The 12,449-nt window shown below is 27.2% G+C and overlaps 1 protein-coding gene across 2 annotated transcripts in view; it reads left to right on the top strand.

The window, feature by feature from the left end:
• The first annotated feature begins 2,134 nt into the window (after positions 1-2,134).
• LOC106677600 (death-associated protein kinase related) overlaps positions 2,135-12,449 on the top strand; it is a 259,438-nt gene continuing 249,123 nt past the window's right edge. For both annotated transcript variants that reach the window (XM_067045961.1, XM_067045960.1), the window contains exon 1: positions 2,135-2,714. In XM_067045961.1, coding sequence (XP_066902062.1) covers positions 2,578-2,714 — 137 coding nt within the window. In that variant the 5' untranslated portion in view covers positions 2,135-2,577. The remainder of the gene's footprint in view (positions 2,715-12,449) is intronic.

Below are 12,449 nucleotides of genomic sequence, written 5' to 3'. Positions count from 1 at the left end.
TTTTTTTCTTTTTGGCCGCAATCCTGACCATCTTCTTCATATTTGAAATTATATGGTCAATTATCTGTATATATAATTTTTTAACCACGATTTTTATTTGGGAAATTGTATTTGTTGATACAGTATTTTTTTAATTATTCTGTTGCTTCGTTAGTGTAGGGTATCCTCCTATACTACAAATAATAATATGCAATAAGTAGGTATTTGGTTTATGTTATAAATTATGATCCTGCTGTTGTCTAGAATCTTGTTGTACAAACTAACTAATGTGTCTGTATGTACTGTTATACTTCACTACTTCTTAGTAAAATGATTATAAAATTTCTGAAAAAGACCTGTGACGAATTCAGTATGCTATTTCTTATAATTGTTTTACATTCACCCTACTTGTTGGTTAAGTTAGGAAATTCAATTTGTTAAGAGTGTGCTGATACGGAACATGATGTATGATATAGCTTTATATTTAGTAAAATGGATATCATTTTTATTATATTCTACAGGGTTGTTATATACTACAAACTTGTTATATACCTACCACAAATTCAAATTATGTGTTTTTCTGCAAGTAGCATCAAGTTTAAATCCTTGTTATGTTCTATGGTATAATCATGATTTATTTATTTCCTAAAAATTATAAAAGAGAATACCATATCTAATTAACAAAGTTAATATCTTATGCACTTGATTTATTTAGATTTTGACATTAGCTTTATATCAATTAATTAAAGTTAGGTATTTACATTATCTTTTTTTTCAATATGTAAAGCGAGTAGAAAAGTCTTGTGGAAACAATTTTTTCTTATCTATATAGAGATTTCATGTGTAGAGGTTGTGCTAACTCAGACCATTACTTTTCCAAGGTATTTGTCTAATACCTTTCAGTATTTTTATATTTTTAAATGGTATTTTTTCATGTGTTATTAGGTGTCTGCTTATTAGGCCTTAGCTGTGGCTTAGGGGAAAAAAAAAATCTTATAGTCTTAAAAAAATCTAGTGGTGTCAGGTGGTTGTTTAATGTTTCATTTATATTTTTACTTTAGACTGTTATCTTTGTATGTATATTATTAAATAAAATTATTATTTAAAAACACTATGGACTGTCACTCGGCTTTATATTAGTTGTGTTGGCGCAGTGTCTTTTCATTGGTAATTGTAACATTCAACTAAATTCTGCTCTGAATTTAATCAATAATTGAGATGTAGATTTATAAAACCCTGGTCAAATACTTTTTCCAATTTTTATCATTATTTTTTTTATACTGAGTTGAAAGAATTTATTTCAGTAGTAGTTAAAACTTATGTGATTTGAACTCTGGAATTCTCTCACCTCATCCTATTTAAGTACAAGATCTGTTTAAAAAAATAAAATAAATAATAATAATAATAAAATTTTGAAGTGGACTTGGGGGGTTTTTGAAGTCTAATATAGACTCAAACTCAACTTCCAAAGTATGAAAGCCGAACTGTAGAACATTTTGTTTGTCTATTAAAATTGGTGAAATAATATTTCCTTTAAATTTATCAATTTCACCTTCGCCTTAAATACATTTTATATATAAATATAGACATTTAATACAATTAATAAAATAAGAAATGTAAGCAATTAATTTAAAATGTTTGTACTACAGAAAATTATAATATGAGATAAATTATAATGTATATAAACTGTATAGTATTATATAATATAATCATTTATATTTTAATAAAATTATAACATGGATGCTATCATATTCAATGAACATTTTATTATTTTTTCTTATAATTCATTTCAGCCTATCTTGAAAATTTAATTATCTAACAGAGATCATTTTAGTCATAGTTATCTTATGTTTAGATTGAAAATCATTTATTTATAACAGGATATAATGTTCATTTTAAATATCATAATGTTTGCTCATTTAAAATATCAACAGTTATAATACAATTTGATAACCTTAATTCTTAATTAATGTTTGTTAAGTTTATGTTAAATCTGAATTAAAAATATAACATAAGAAACCAAAATTATTTGTTAATGTATTGCTGAGTTTTGGTACTCGTAAAGCTCAACAGATGGCAGCAGTCGGTTAGAAAAGAAAAACAACAAAAGCTACTCCCACCCTTCCCTACCTGAAGTGCAAACCTTGCTGGTTATAGCGCCATATTACCGTTTGCATCTCCACTGTAACGGTCTTTTGTTCGGAGTGTTTTATCACGTACGTTTTTATTTGTCAAATCACGTCAATAATTTTATATTAAAGCTTAGACCGGGCTCGTGTCAGTGTGACCTGTGGTTTTATGTTATCTTACTTAAATGTTTTGATAATTGAAAACTTCAAAGGCCGACTAACAGGTGTCAGTGCTCTTGGAACCTCCTTGTAAACATAGCGCCTGGGAGGGAAGTTCGAAGGCAGTTGTAGTTTTATTGTTTTATCATTATTGTTTATGAAGATGTCATGGAATTTTAAGAAGAGCATACTTGACAAAATCTTTCCCTTGTCATCAGAAAAAATCGTTTGAAAAAAAAATTGTTCTTTTTGAGATTTTGGCTTAATATTGCCATTGATATATAAACGTTCCTCATTATAACTGCCCAATATGAAACAAACAAACGGAGTTAACAAGAATAAAACCCAAAACGGACTTCTGTGTTTTGATGAAGAATCATTAAATGGAATCATAAAAACAGAACCCATCACAGATGTGTATGATGTTGAACACACACCATTTGCCAGGTGATTTCTCTTTTGTCATTTTATTATAAAAATCTGATTAAAATGATAAGTACATATCAATTATTATTTTAAAATGGTGCATCAATTTAATTAAATGTTGCTATTAACATAATTTTCATGTAATAGAATATTTCTCTATCAGTTGGGTAACTCTTATCACCTAATAATACACTGCTATAAATGTATTTGAATTATCCTTGGATGTCTTAGTTTGCAATCTTGGATTATCGATGGTTTGTTTGACACCCATTCTATAGTATTTATCATTTTAGTTTGATGCAAATACTTGACATGACTTTGTTGTGACAAGTGCATGCTCTTGTTTTGAAACAATGTGTCTTTACATATCAACATAGCCCTTGGAGTTGTTTGTGTAAATGTATTTATCTGTTCTGTGTAGAATGTTAGTTTTAGAATAATTTATTTATCAATGTTTGGAGGCTTCGTCTTTCAACTTCTTGAAGTTTTACTGGTGTGATAGTTGTGTTCATGTCTTCTTGTGTTTTTATTTGTTTGTTGAATATAATTTTTGTTAATAATGAATTAAATATACAATAATGTTAAAAATGGTTTTTTCATTTTATTTATTATTTAAACTACAATGAACCATTTATAATTTCAATATTTGAGGTATTTTAACATATTCTTAAGCATAGAACTGGTTCTTATGGATGTAATGATTATTTTTTTAAATGTCACTCACAGGATGTTATTAAGTTTCATTATTTTGATCAAAAATGTATTTTTGAATAGCTTAGAGCTAGTTATACATTTAACTAATCTGTTTAAAATAAGTATACTATGACATTAAGTAGTGTATTAAAATTACCCATGTTTTTAAAGTTATTGAAAGAAGTAAGAAGATCAAACAAACCTTGATTAAAGTACTAAAGATGGTATGCGATTCGCAGTTGTGATATATATTACTTTAAAAAATAAATCACTTAACTTTTTAATTTTGAACCTATTTTATATTTACTAAGATTTAGTTTAAAGCAATTTTAATAAACTAGAACACCATTGATAGCTTCAGTGCTTTAAATTTGCTTAGATATAAGGTCAGCATAAATCCTTCTCATATTTGGATTTTTCCTTTTTTAATTTGTATTTTGTTGGTTTAAGAGCTCAATTTTCAGAAGAAAATTGTTTTCATTCCTGAAAACCATTTTAAAAAAATATGTTAAAAATTTGCAAATTTATTGGTTCCTTATTTTAATATACTTGTATTATCTTAAAGCTTGGAAACAATTAATGAATTGTATTTTAGAGATTGGAAGTATGAACTTGACAGTTACAAAAATTTAATATATATTACAAAAATGATATATATCTTTGAAGACAATTTTTTTTTAATTTTCAACATTTTTAATTTCATTCAATTAATCGTTGTACTAAATTCAAAACTAAAAATTAAAACCTTGTAGATCGTAAATTATATTCATTTACAAGTTTGAAAATATTGTTTTGTCAATTTTTTTTTCTCTCTTTATATTTAGCCCCTCAACCCGATCAATTCGTAGATGTTTCCTGTATTTTTACAATTCACCAATATCCATGGATTTTTTTTACCATTAGTTTGTCGACTCTTTATTCGGGTTTCAAAAATTTTCCTCAAAATAATATATAAAAGAGATAGAGACTCGTTTGTATCAAACTACATTTCGCACCTAAAGACCGCAGTAGATTTCACTGATGTTAAAACAATAAAGGCGTATAAAACATTTATAAAGTATTAGAAATTTAGGAAGAATTTTTTTATAAATTTGCTACATAGACTAGTCACCTAACACTACAGCACGAAACTGTGGAATGAATTTTTTTTTTCGATTTGTTAGAAATATCAAAGTTTTTTTCGGCCAAGATTCCCATTGGAGTCTTATCTGGAAACGTGTATTTTTTCTTCTTTCTTTTTTTCGGTTTCGAAGGTTTTATTATAAACGGTTTTTAGTAAATGTAGAGCTACACTCAACATCTGACATGTATTTTAACGACATGGGAACTTCTTTTTGTCTTAACTTAGAGTAACTCCAGAAATAATTTCTTTTCATGCATTTGTTTTTGTTTAAAGAAAAATTAAAAAAATTGTATTAAAATAATATACTTAGTTTTTAAAAGTTATCAATATTGAAAATTTCGCGTTAGAAATATCTTCCGATTTTCATTTTCTTTTCTCATGTAAATTATTCTGTAGTATATAGAAGAACCTAGTTGAAGAAACATTTTACTAAAAGCTCGTGTTTTAAAAAGAAGATATAGTTATCATAAAATTATTCTACAGAATACCTAAGAGCAATTACATGATTTATACCTAAGGCAGGTGAACAATCAATAAGTTTTTGTATTTTTTTTTTTTTAATTATTAATATATTTACGGATTGTTAAAAATGTAATGTCTCACATAGCTGAGTTCTTAGTTTCTATGTATATTATTTTGTAAATTCTATTCATATTTTCAAACTAACATACCCTTTTTCTATTTAATTATTTATGGTGGGTGTGTAGACACAATTTTTTTAAGATATGGCAACAAGTCTAAAGCAGTGCCTTAACCGTGCCTATATACATAGGCCAATCTTTCCTTAATCATTGTCAAAGATTGACTGGATCTAATACAAATTTTTGAAAATATTAGGTCAAACTAGACATTAATATGGGACCTACTTTAATATTATTCATTCTTATCGATTTTTTCCCTTTGCTTTGCGTGATTCGATGAATCATCTCGGCTTCATCACCTGGAATATGATTAATATCTTTCTTCTTATAGCTTCACTTCATTTGTTTATAACAAATTTTTATAATTATTTGAGGCACTTCTATGTTAAAGTTAAATGTAAGACTTATGTTGATTCCTCTCGTGACCGTTGTGTTATTTTAGCAGAATTATTGATCTTTTAATGTATTGCAAATTATATTAGGTTGAACATTACCAAATAAATAGAATGATGTATAAAATGGAATAGTATAAAAAAAATTTGAAAACTTTAGTGGCGGAGCTTTAGTTTTTGTCACTAATGAAAGTTATCACTGAGCCCTTATGAACATGTCCCAAATGTAAGATTAAAGGTTTCTTGCAACACGAGGATCCGCAAGCGAGTACCGCTTTCTCAAAATGTTACAAAAAAGAAGAGGGACGTGACGGCCGTGCGGGTTGGGTCGCAGGTCCCAATACGCTCGGTTCGATTCCTGGGGCGGTTAAAAATTCCTTTTTCGGCGGTCCTGAAGAATGAATCTTGACACTCCCACACAGTACGCGGCGGCAACCTAGGTAGCCGTCAGGGATTGGCAAAAAAGACAATTAGGCCCACTTGCCGGACTTGTCCCCCCACCAAATACCAGTACAAAAATAATACAAATAATTAAAATAGTTAATATACAATACATTCCAGTATTTACTTTGCGCCGTTTTTATTCTTTTGCGAAATAAGTTTAAGAGTTCCTGGTTTAGACGTCCCTTCTTGGAACAAACTTGAAGTTAAACGGCCGCTGAACCTAGAATCTAACGACACCATTGTCTCAATTTCTTAATTTGGTTTCCAAGTTGGAGCGAACGTTTTGTAACAGCTCATGTTAATTTGTAACGAATGGATTGGCAATAGTTGGGGATTCGACAGCAGCCATGGGTTGTTAAACAGAGAATTTCGAAATTTTATCGGAATGCACCGTGCCGAATTCGTGTAGGGTAGATACCACACTATCACGGACCCTAGAGTCGCAGATTTCGTCATGGGGGTTGCTCAAGTCTTCTAGAGTTATCGGAGGCGAACGACGCATCATCCAGACCGTGAAGATATTATGAAACCCGGTCCGGGCGAGGGACACCTTAAACCTCCTAGTCTCTTCATCTTGGAGGTGTTCGGTTTAACTTGTCAATTTTTTTATATTATCTAGCTCAACATAATATTATTTCAATGTATATCTCTTCTTTCTTGTGTTTTTCTCATTCCGTTATGTATTAGAGGATCTAAATAAGTTTTTTATTTTTAAATATGCTTCTCCCATCTTAGTAAATTTACTCCCGACCAAATGTTACCATTATCTCATTAGAATAGGTGAATAGTTTTTTTTCAAAATTTAATATGTCCACTTCTCAAAAGTAAAGATTTATTGGACAATTAAGAATTTTACAACTAAAACTTAATCAGTTTATTTCAAAATTTAAATTTTCTCCTGTCAAATAAGAGTAACATATCATAATGTTCAATAAAAAATTTATAAGTCTTTATGAAATGGCACTTATTGATTTTTGAATAATAATTTGCCAATAGTGGAGATTTTGACTTTAGATAGAAAATTCGTCAGATTAATTAATTGATGTAATATATAATATTAATAATATATTTATTAATATATTAGCCCATAGATTTAAAAAAATTAATTATTGTTTAATTACTCTTTAAAATTAGTTACGTTGTTTATCTGAGAGATGATCTTTAATGTTAGTCACCTTTTGATGTATTAATAGTTTATACATTAATATCTTTCTTTCTTCTATTAATGTTCCATTTATAAACCGTGTCCTGAAATAATTTCCTTAATAGAATCAATCGAACCTGCTCAGCTTGCATTAATAGATGATGAATAACAAAAAAAGAAAAGAGGTAAAATAAAAGAGCTAAAAAGGCATTAATGTTGTCTCAATGTGTAATTTTTTTAAAGCTCAGCAGTTGTGTTGAAACTGCCTGGCTCGAGAATTTTTATGATTATCTGTTTCTTAGTTTTAGTTTAAAAGTCAAGGATACCGGTTTCTCAAAACAATCTTCATTACTCATACATATTCCGTTATGTTGAGAAAAAAGAGAGAAAGGAAAAAAAAACAACTTAGTAGTTCTATAATAATTTAAAAACGTCCAGTAGCTTTATTTATAATTTGTTCTGTAATTAAATTTGATATGTTTATTAGCTAACGTGCTCCTTCATTTCAATAAAATAAAAAAAAATGGAAATCGATGTTTTTTCTCTTGTAAATAACTAGCTACGATGTCTAATTCCGTTATGAATCATGTACCTCCTTACAACGTAACACGCATTTGCCCATTCGCTTGCATGTTCATTTATTGATATATTATAGGTGTTTTTTAGAAAAGGGTTTCAACAAATTACAAATCGGATATTTTTCAATGATATAGTCAGTGTGTAGTTAATTATGTGAAAAACAATCAGGAATGTTCCAGGTTCTCAAAAATATAAAAATATTGTAGATTTTTCGTATGTCCACAAATAAGTATAAAACGTAAATTAAGAAAAAAATTAGAACCAATTTCAAATTAAAGATGAATAAAATATTTTAATATTATCGAGGATTTCATAATAACGACCAAATGATCCAAATCTCTGGAAAAAATCTTTTTTTTTTTTCTTCCTTTTGTTTTTCATAATTAGTCACATAAATACCTATTGTGATTTAAAAGATGAACTTGTAGCACATCTCACGTCACCTTAGCCGATCCGATTGAAGAACTGAGATGAGTGGCTCAAACCTTCAATTTTAATTAATTTCTTTTTTTTCCTAATAGGATTGGCATGAACAACAAAATATTTTTTTTTCTTATACAATCATTTTTATTAAAACAGATCTACGGCTAATATTTTAACTGATAATAAATGAGAATTTATTAAATTATTTTTCTTAAATTAAAATTTAAATTATTGATCCAATTGCATATATTTTGTCTTACATTCTCTATAAATAATGTACTTTAACACTGCATCACTCTGCTCAGTACACACAAAAAAAGTTAAGGAGCTCAGAATAAATAAAATATTAAGGCATTACGTTATTACGTTAGACAGTGACGGTTCAACCAGCATATTGATTTACAATTAGTAAGTGAAAGAAAAATAATGTTTACAATTTTCCACATTTAAATAAAAAAGTAAAATTATACTCTCCTATTAAATTGATTCTCTATAAAGCAGTTTTTAAAATATATTGTAACGTATGGCAGACCCATATTATTTATATATTATTCCAAAACAAATGTATCAGAATTATTGAAAACTTCATATTACAAAACTCTTTACTAAGATGTATTCATTATAAATATAGATATCTTACATGAAAACATAAAAATTACTCATACATCTTTTAATCTTGCCCTATCTCTTTAAACCTGTTAATAAGCGAAATAGGAGATTATACAAAAACAACAACCTTTAGATTTGAATGAAAACAAACCAAACATACAATCTTACAAATCATCAATAAACGAATTTTATTTTATTTAAATTCTTTTTCTTTTAGTTTTTTTTTCTAAAATGTAAAATATAGTTGATGTGTAGTAATAAATAGTAAAGAAAAATTAATTATATAAGGTTTTTATTCGGAAGCAATGTACTCTTTATTGTAAATATTATATTTGTACAAAAAAAGGGGAAATGTGGACTAAAATATTTACTAAAAAATGTAAAAAAAAAGGACAAATATGCCGAATGAAATGTTCCTAGGTAGCATACAAATGTATATATAAGTTGATAAAAATATGTGACACAAATAAAGATCTCACCCCTCATCGCTAAAATTTCCGCGAAGGACACCCATCTCCAGAACTACAAGTAAACAATTCAAAACCCAGAAATTATGACGGTAACTGCATATTTCACTCAATAAAATATTATTAAATTTTTATATTAATATAAATTTAACTAATATATTTTAATGTTTTAACTCCTGAAAGTTAACGTTTTTTACAATAGCAATTATTAAAAAGGTGTCATTTAAAATTACTTGTTAAAAATAATAAACACGTTCTTATCACTATCATTAATTTTTTATTGTTTTAAATACAATTCTATATCTTTATTTGTGTTATCACTTAAGATATGGAATAATAATCGTTCTTTTCTGTACTTTTATCCTTTTTAAATATTATTTTTTTAAACCTGATTTTTACTATACAGATGTATTAAGTGATAAATGTATGAGGTTAGTGGAAATTTGAATTTTATTGATAATGAATCAGTGTTCTGAGAACATTTATTTTACATTAATTTTTTTTCTTGATTTTCTCCTCCTTTCAAGGAACTAATGACCATATCTGGGAACGTGAGGGTGGGGAATTTTACGAGCGCAAGTTCCCCCGTGGTTCTGATTCTTGGTAGCGTTTGCTAAAATTTCCATACTCCATGATTACTTAGGTGTGGCTTTGATATGCAAATATTTGTAAAAGCTAATTTTTGTAGAATTTTATGGAAATATTGTTTTTTTTTTTTAATAAATCTGAATATAGTTACGGCCTAAGCAGACATATCTTAATTTAAAAACTCGTTAAATCCGACACTTTCAAGGTGTCTTGGCCAAAGAGTTAATTGAGTTATCCATCTTGGAGGCTGTGTATTGACAGAAGGGTGTAATCAAATATCAATAAAGATATTATTTATTATTCATATTGATACGTATAATCAATCGGTAAGGCTGCTTTCTCTCCGTATATGTCTCGCATAATGGTATCAGTTGGACTGTAATTTTCCTTACATGTATATGCAGCTATGTGGATCATATTCGAAAATTGTATACTTTCTACGTTTTATGCCGGTAGGCAATTTGCTTACTTTGCAAAGCAAATTTATATGAGGTCATAGGAACCGATCGAGGCCATCCGATCGAAACGCTGACTCAAATCTTCTCAGATCTTAGACTCATTTATTCAACTTTTTTTTATTTTTCCTTGCTACTCCTTCAAGTACCCCTAAAATATAAATTATGAATAATAATAATATAGATTTATTTATGATAACTCTTTATATAACTTAATTTATTTATGATGTTACTGTTATTGAATCGCCACTGTAAAATAATTATTGTATCAGTATTGACTATGTGGTGCACTGAAGAGTAACTTAATTGGCGATTTGATGTTATTCTGGAGTGAAAAAAAATTTAACAAATATTAATATAAAAAATTAACAAAAATAAAACTATAATATAGTTTGATTTTTGTTAATTTTTTATATTAATATTTATTACTTATATATTTGTATATATTTTTTCAAATAATAAGTGTATTATATAAATAATATGTATTTATTTTATTGTAGTGAAAGTGCTGTTTTTTATTGTGACCATGCTCATCAATGTGCCCAATCTTGGTCAGAGCTTTATGGTACTCCCACTAGCATCAATGAGAAAAACAGAGGTAAATAAATTTATTAGTTCTTAATAAGTGGAAAATAAAAATTGTTTGTTTCTTTGTATATATATATACACCACATATACCAATATATATACTGCAATAAATATATCTACAGATTGGTTTTAGGCATTGAAAACCCTGTAACAAATGAAAATATTTTTTTTAAAAAGTGTAAAAAATGACCAAGATAGTTCTTATAACTTTTATTTTATATGTAATTCTATCTCCTCCAGGTAATAGCATTTTCAGCCACAATAATTATTAATTGATAAAATATACTTTTTATTTATAAAAAAATATGTAACATAAAATATTTAATATTAAAAAAATATTATTTTGAAAGTTGTCTTCTAAACATTATAAAAGAACTTTTGAAGTTTAATGTTATTTTAGTAATAACGTTTGTTTCATTATTTTATTTTAAGAAGTATTTTAAATCAATTTGTGAACTAAATTTCTTTTTAAGAAAACAAATAGACCTAAATAACAAATAATTTTAATACTACTGAAAAAAAAAAATATTATTGCAAAAATTATTATAATTATAATCATGCACTAAGATTTTCATTGTAAATTTGTCTTTCATGAAACCATTTTTGTTATTTATTTATTTTTTTATAAAATAAAATATCTAATGTGGGTACAAACATTAGATATTTTATTTTACAATTTTTTTTTTTAGAAATAAGTGCATTGTAGTAATTTTTCATTATTTTCACTGAAAACATTGGTACTTTGAGAACAAAGAATTTCACATCACATTATTTTCCCACTAGAGATAGATCTCAGCTTATTCTGCAACAGACCTCAACTTAATTAATATATAATTAAGGCTTGTTAAACAAATTAGTTTTTATATAAGTATAAAATCTGTAGACCAGTAGAAGATTGATTATAAAAAAAAAAAAAAAAATGCAAATAATTCATGACATAAACGAAAAAAAAAACCTTGGGTCATTTGACTGTTTGAAAGTCACCATCTACTTGTTTTTGAAGAGAAGTTTAGTTTACTAATCTGTAATTCAGAATTACTTGACTTAAATATTTTTTTAGTTATTGCTTCCTATTCAACAAGGAATATAACAGTTAAAAAAAACCCCACAAAATATCAACCTCTTTAGCCTCCTTAAATATATCTAAGCACCTATGGAACACCCTGTTTACGGTTAAAATAGTACAGTATACGCATATAACACGCAAAACAGAATGTAACATGGGAAAACAAAATTTAACACACTAAAAGACAGAAAATAAAAAAGTAAGTTGAGATTAAATAAAGGTCATGAAATAATAAATAGAAATAAAATTTATAATGATAATAATAAATGAGCAAAGAACAAATCAGGATCACCTATCTGTTCAAGATGATAGCTTTACAGACTGACAATAAATTGGAAGCATGTAGGACTTTTTTAACCGTATAGTTTACATGTTTTTTTTTTTTTTCCTATCATTGTTTATTTTATATATAGGGAGATGGTCAGGGTTGCGGTCAAAGGAGAAATAAAAATAGTTTCTATTTTAATTTTTAAACTTTTTGTTGTGAACCGAAACCAAATAAATCAATCAAAACTTTTTTTAATCTTTAACAGATACAAGATGA

This window comes from Halyomorpha halys, unplaced genomic scaffold (genome assembly GCF_000696795.3).
Source record: "Halyomorpha halys isolate HHAL.00 unplaced genomic scaffold, Hhal_1.1 Scaffold104.1, whole genome shotgun sequence".
NCBI classification, from domain to species: Eukaryota; Metazoa; Arthropoda; class Insecta; order Hemiptera; family Pentatomidae; genus Halyomorpha; species Halyomorpha halys.
Note: the sequence above shows the minus strand (reverse complement) of the source record. Positions and strands in the feature narration are given on the sequence as shown.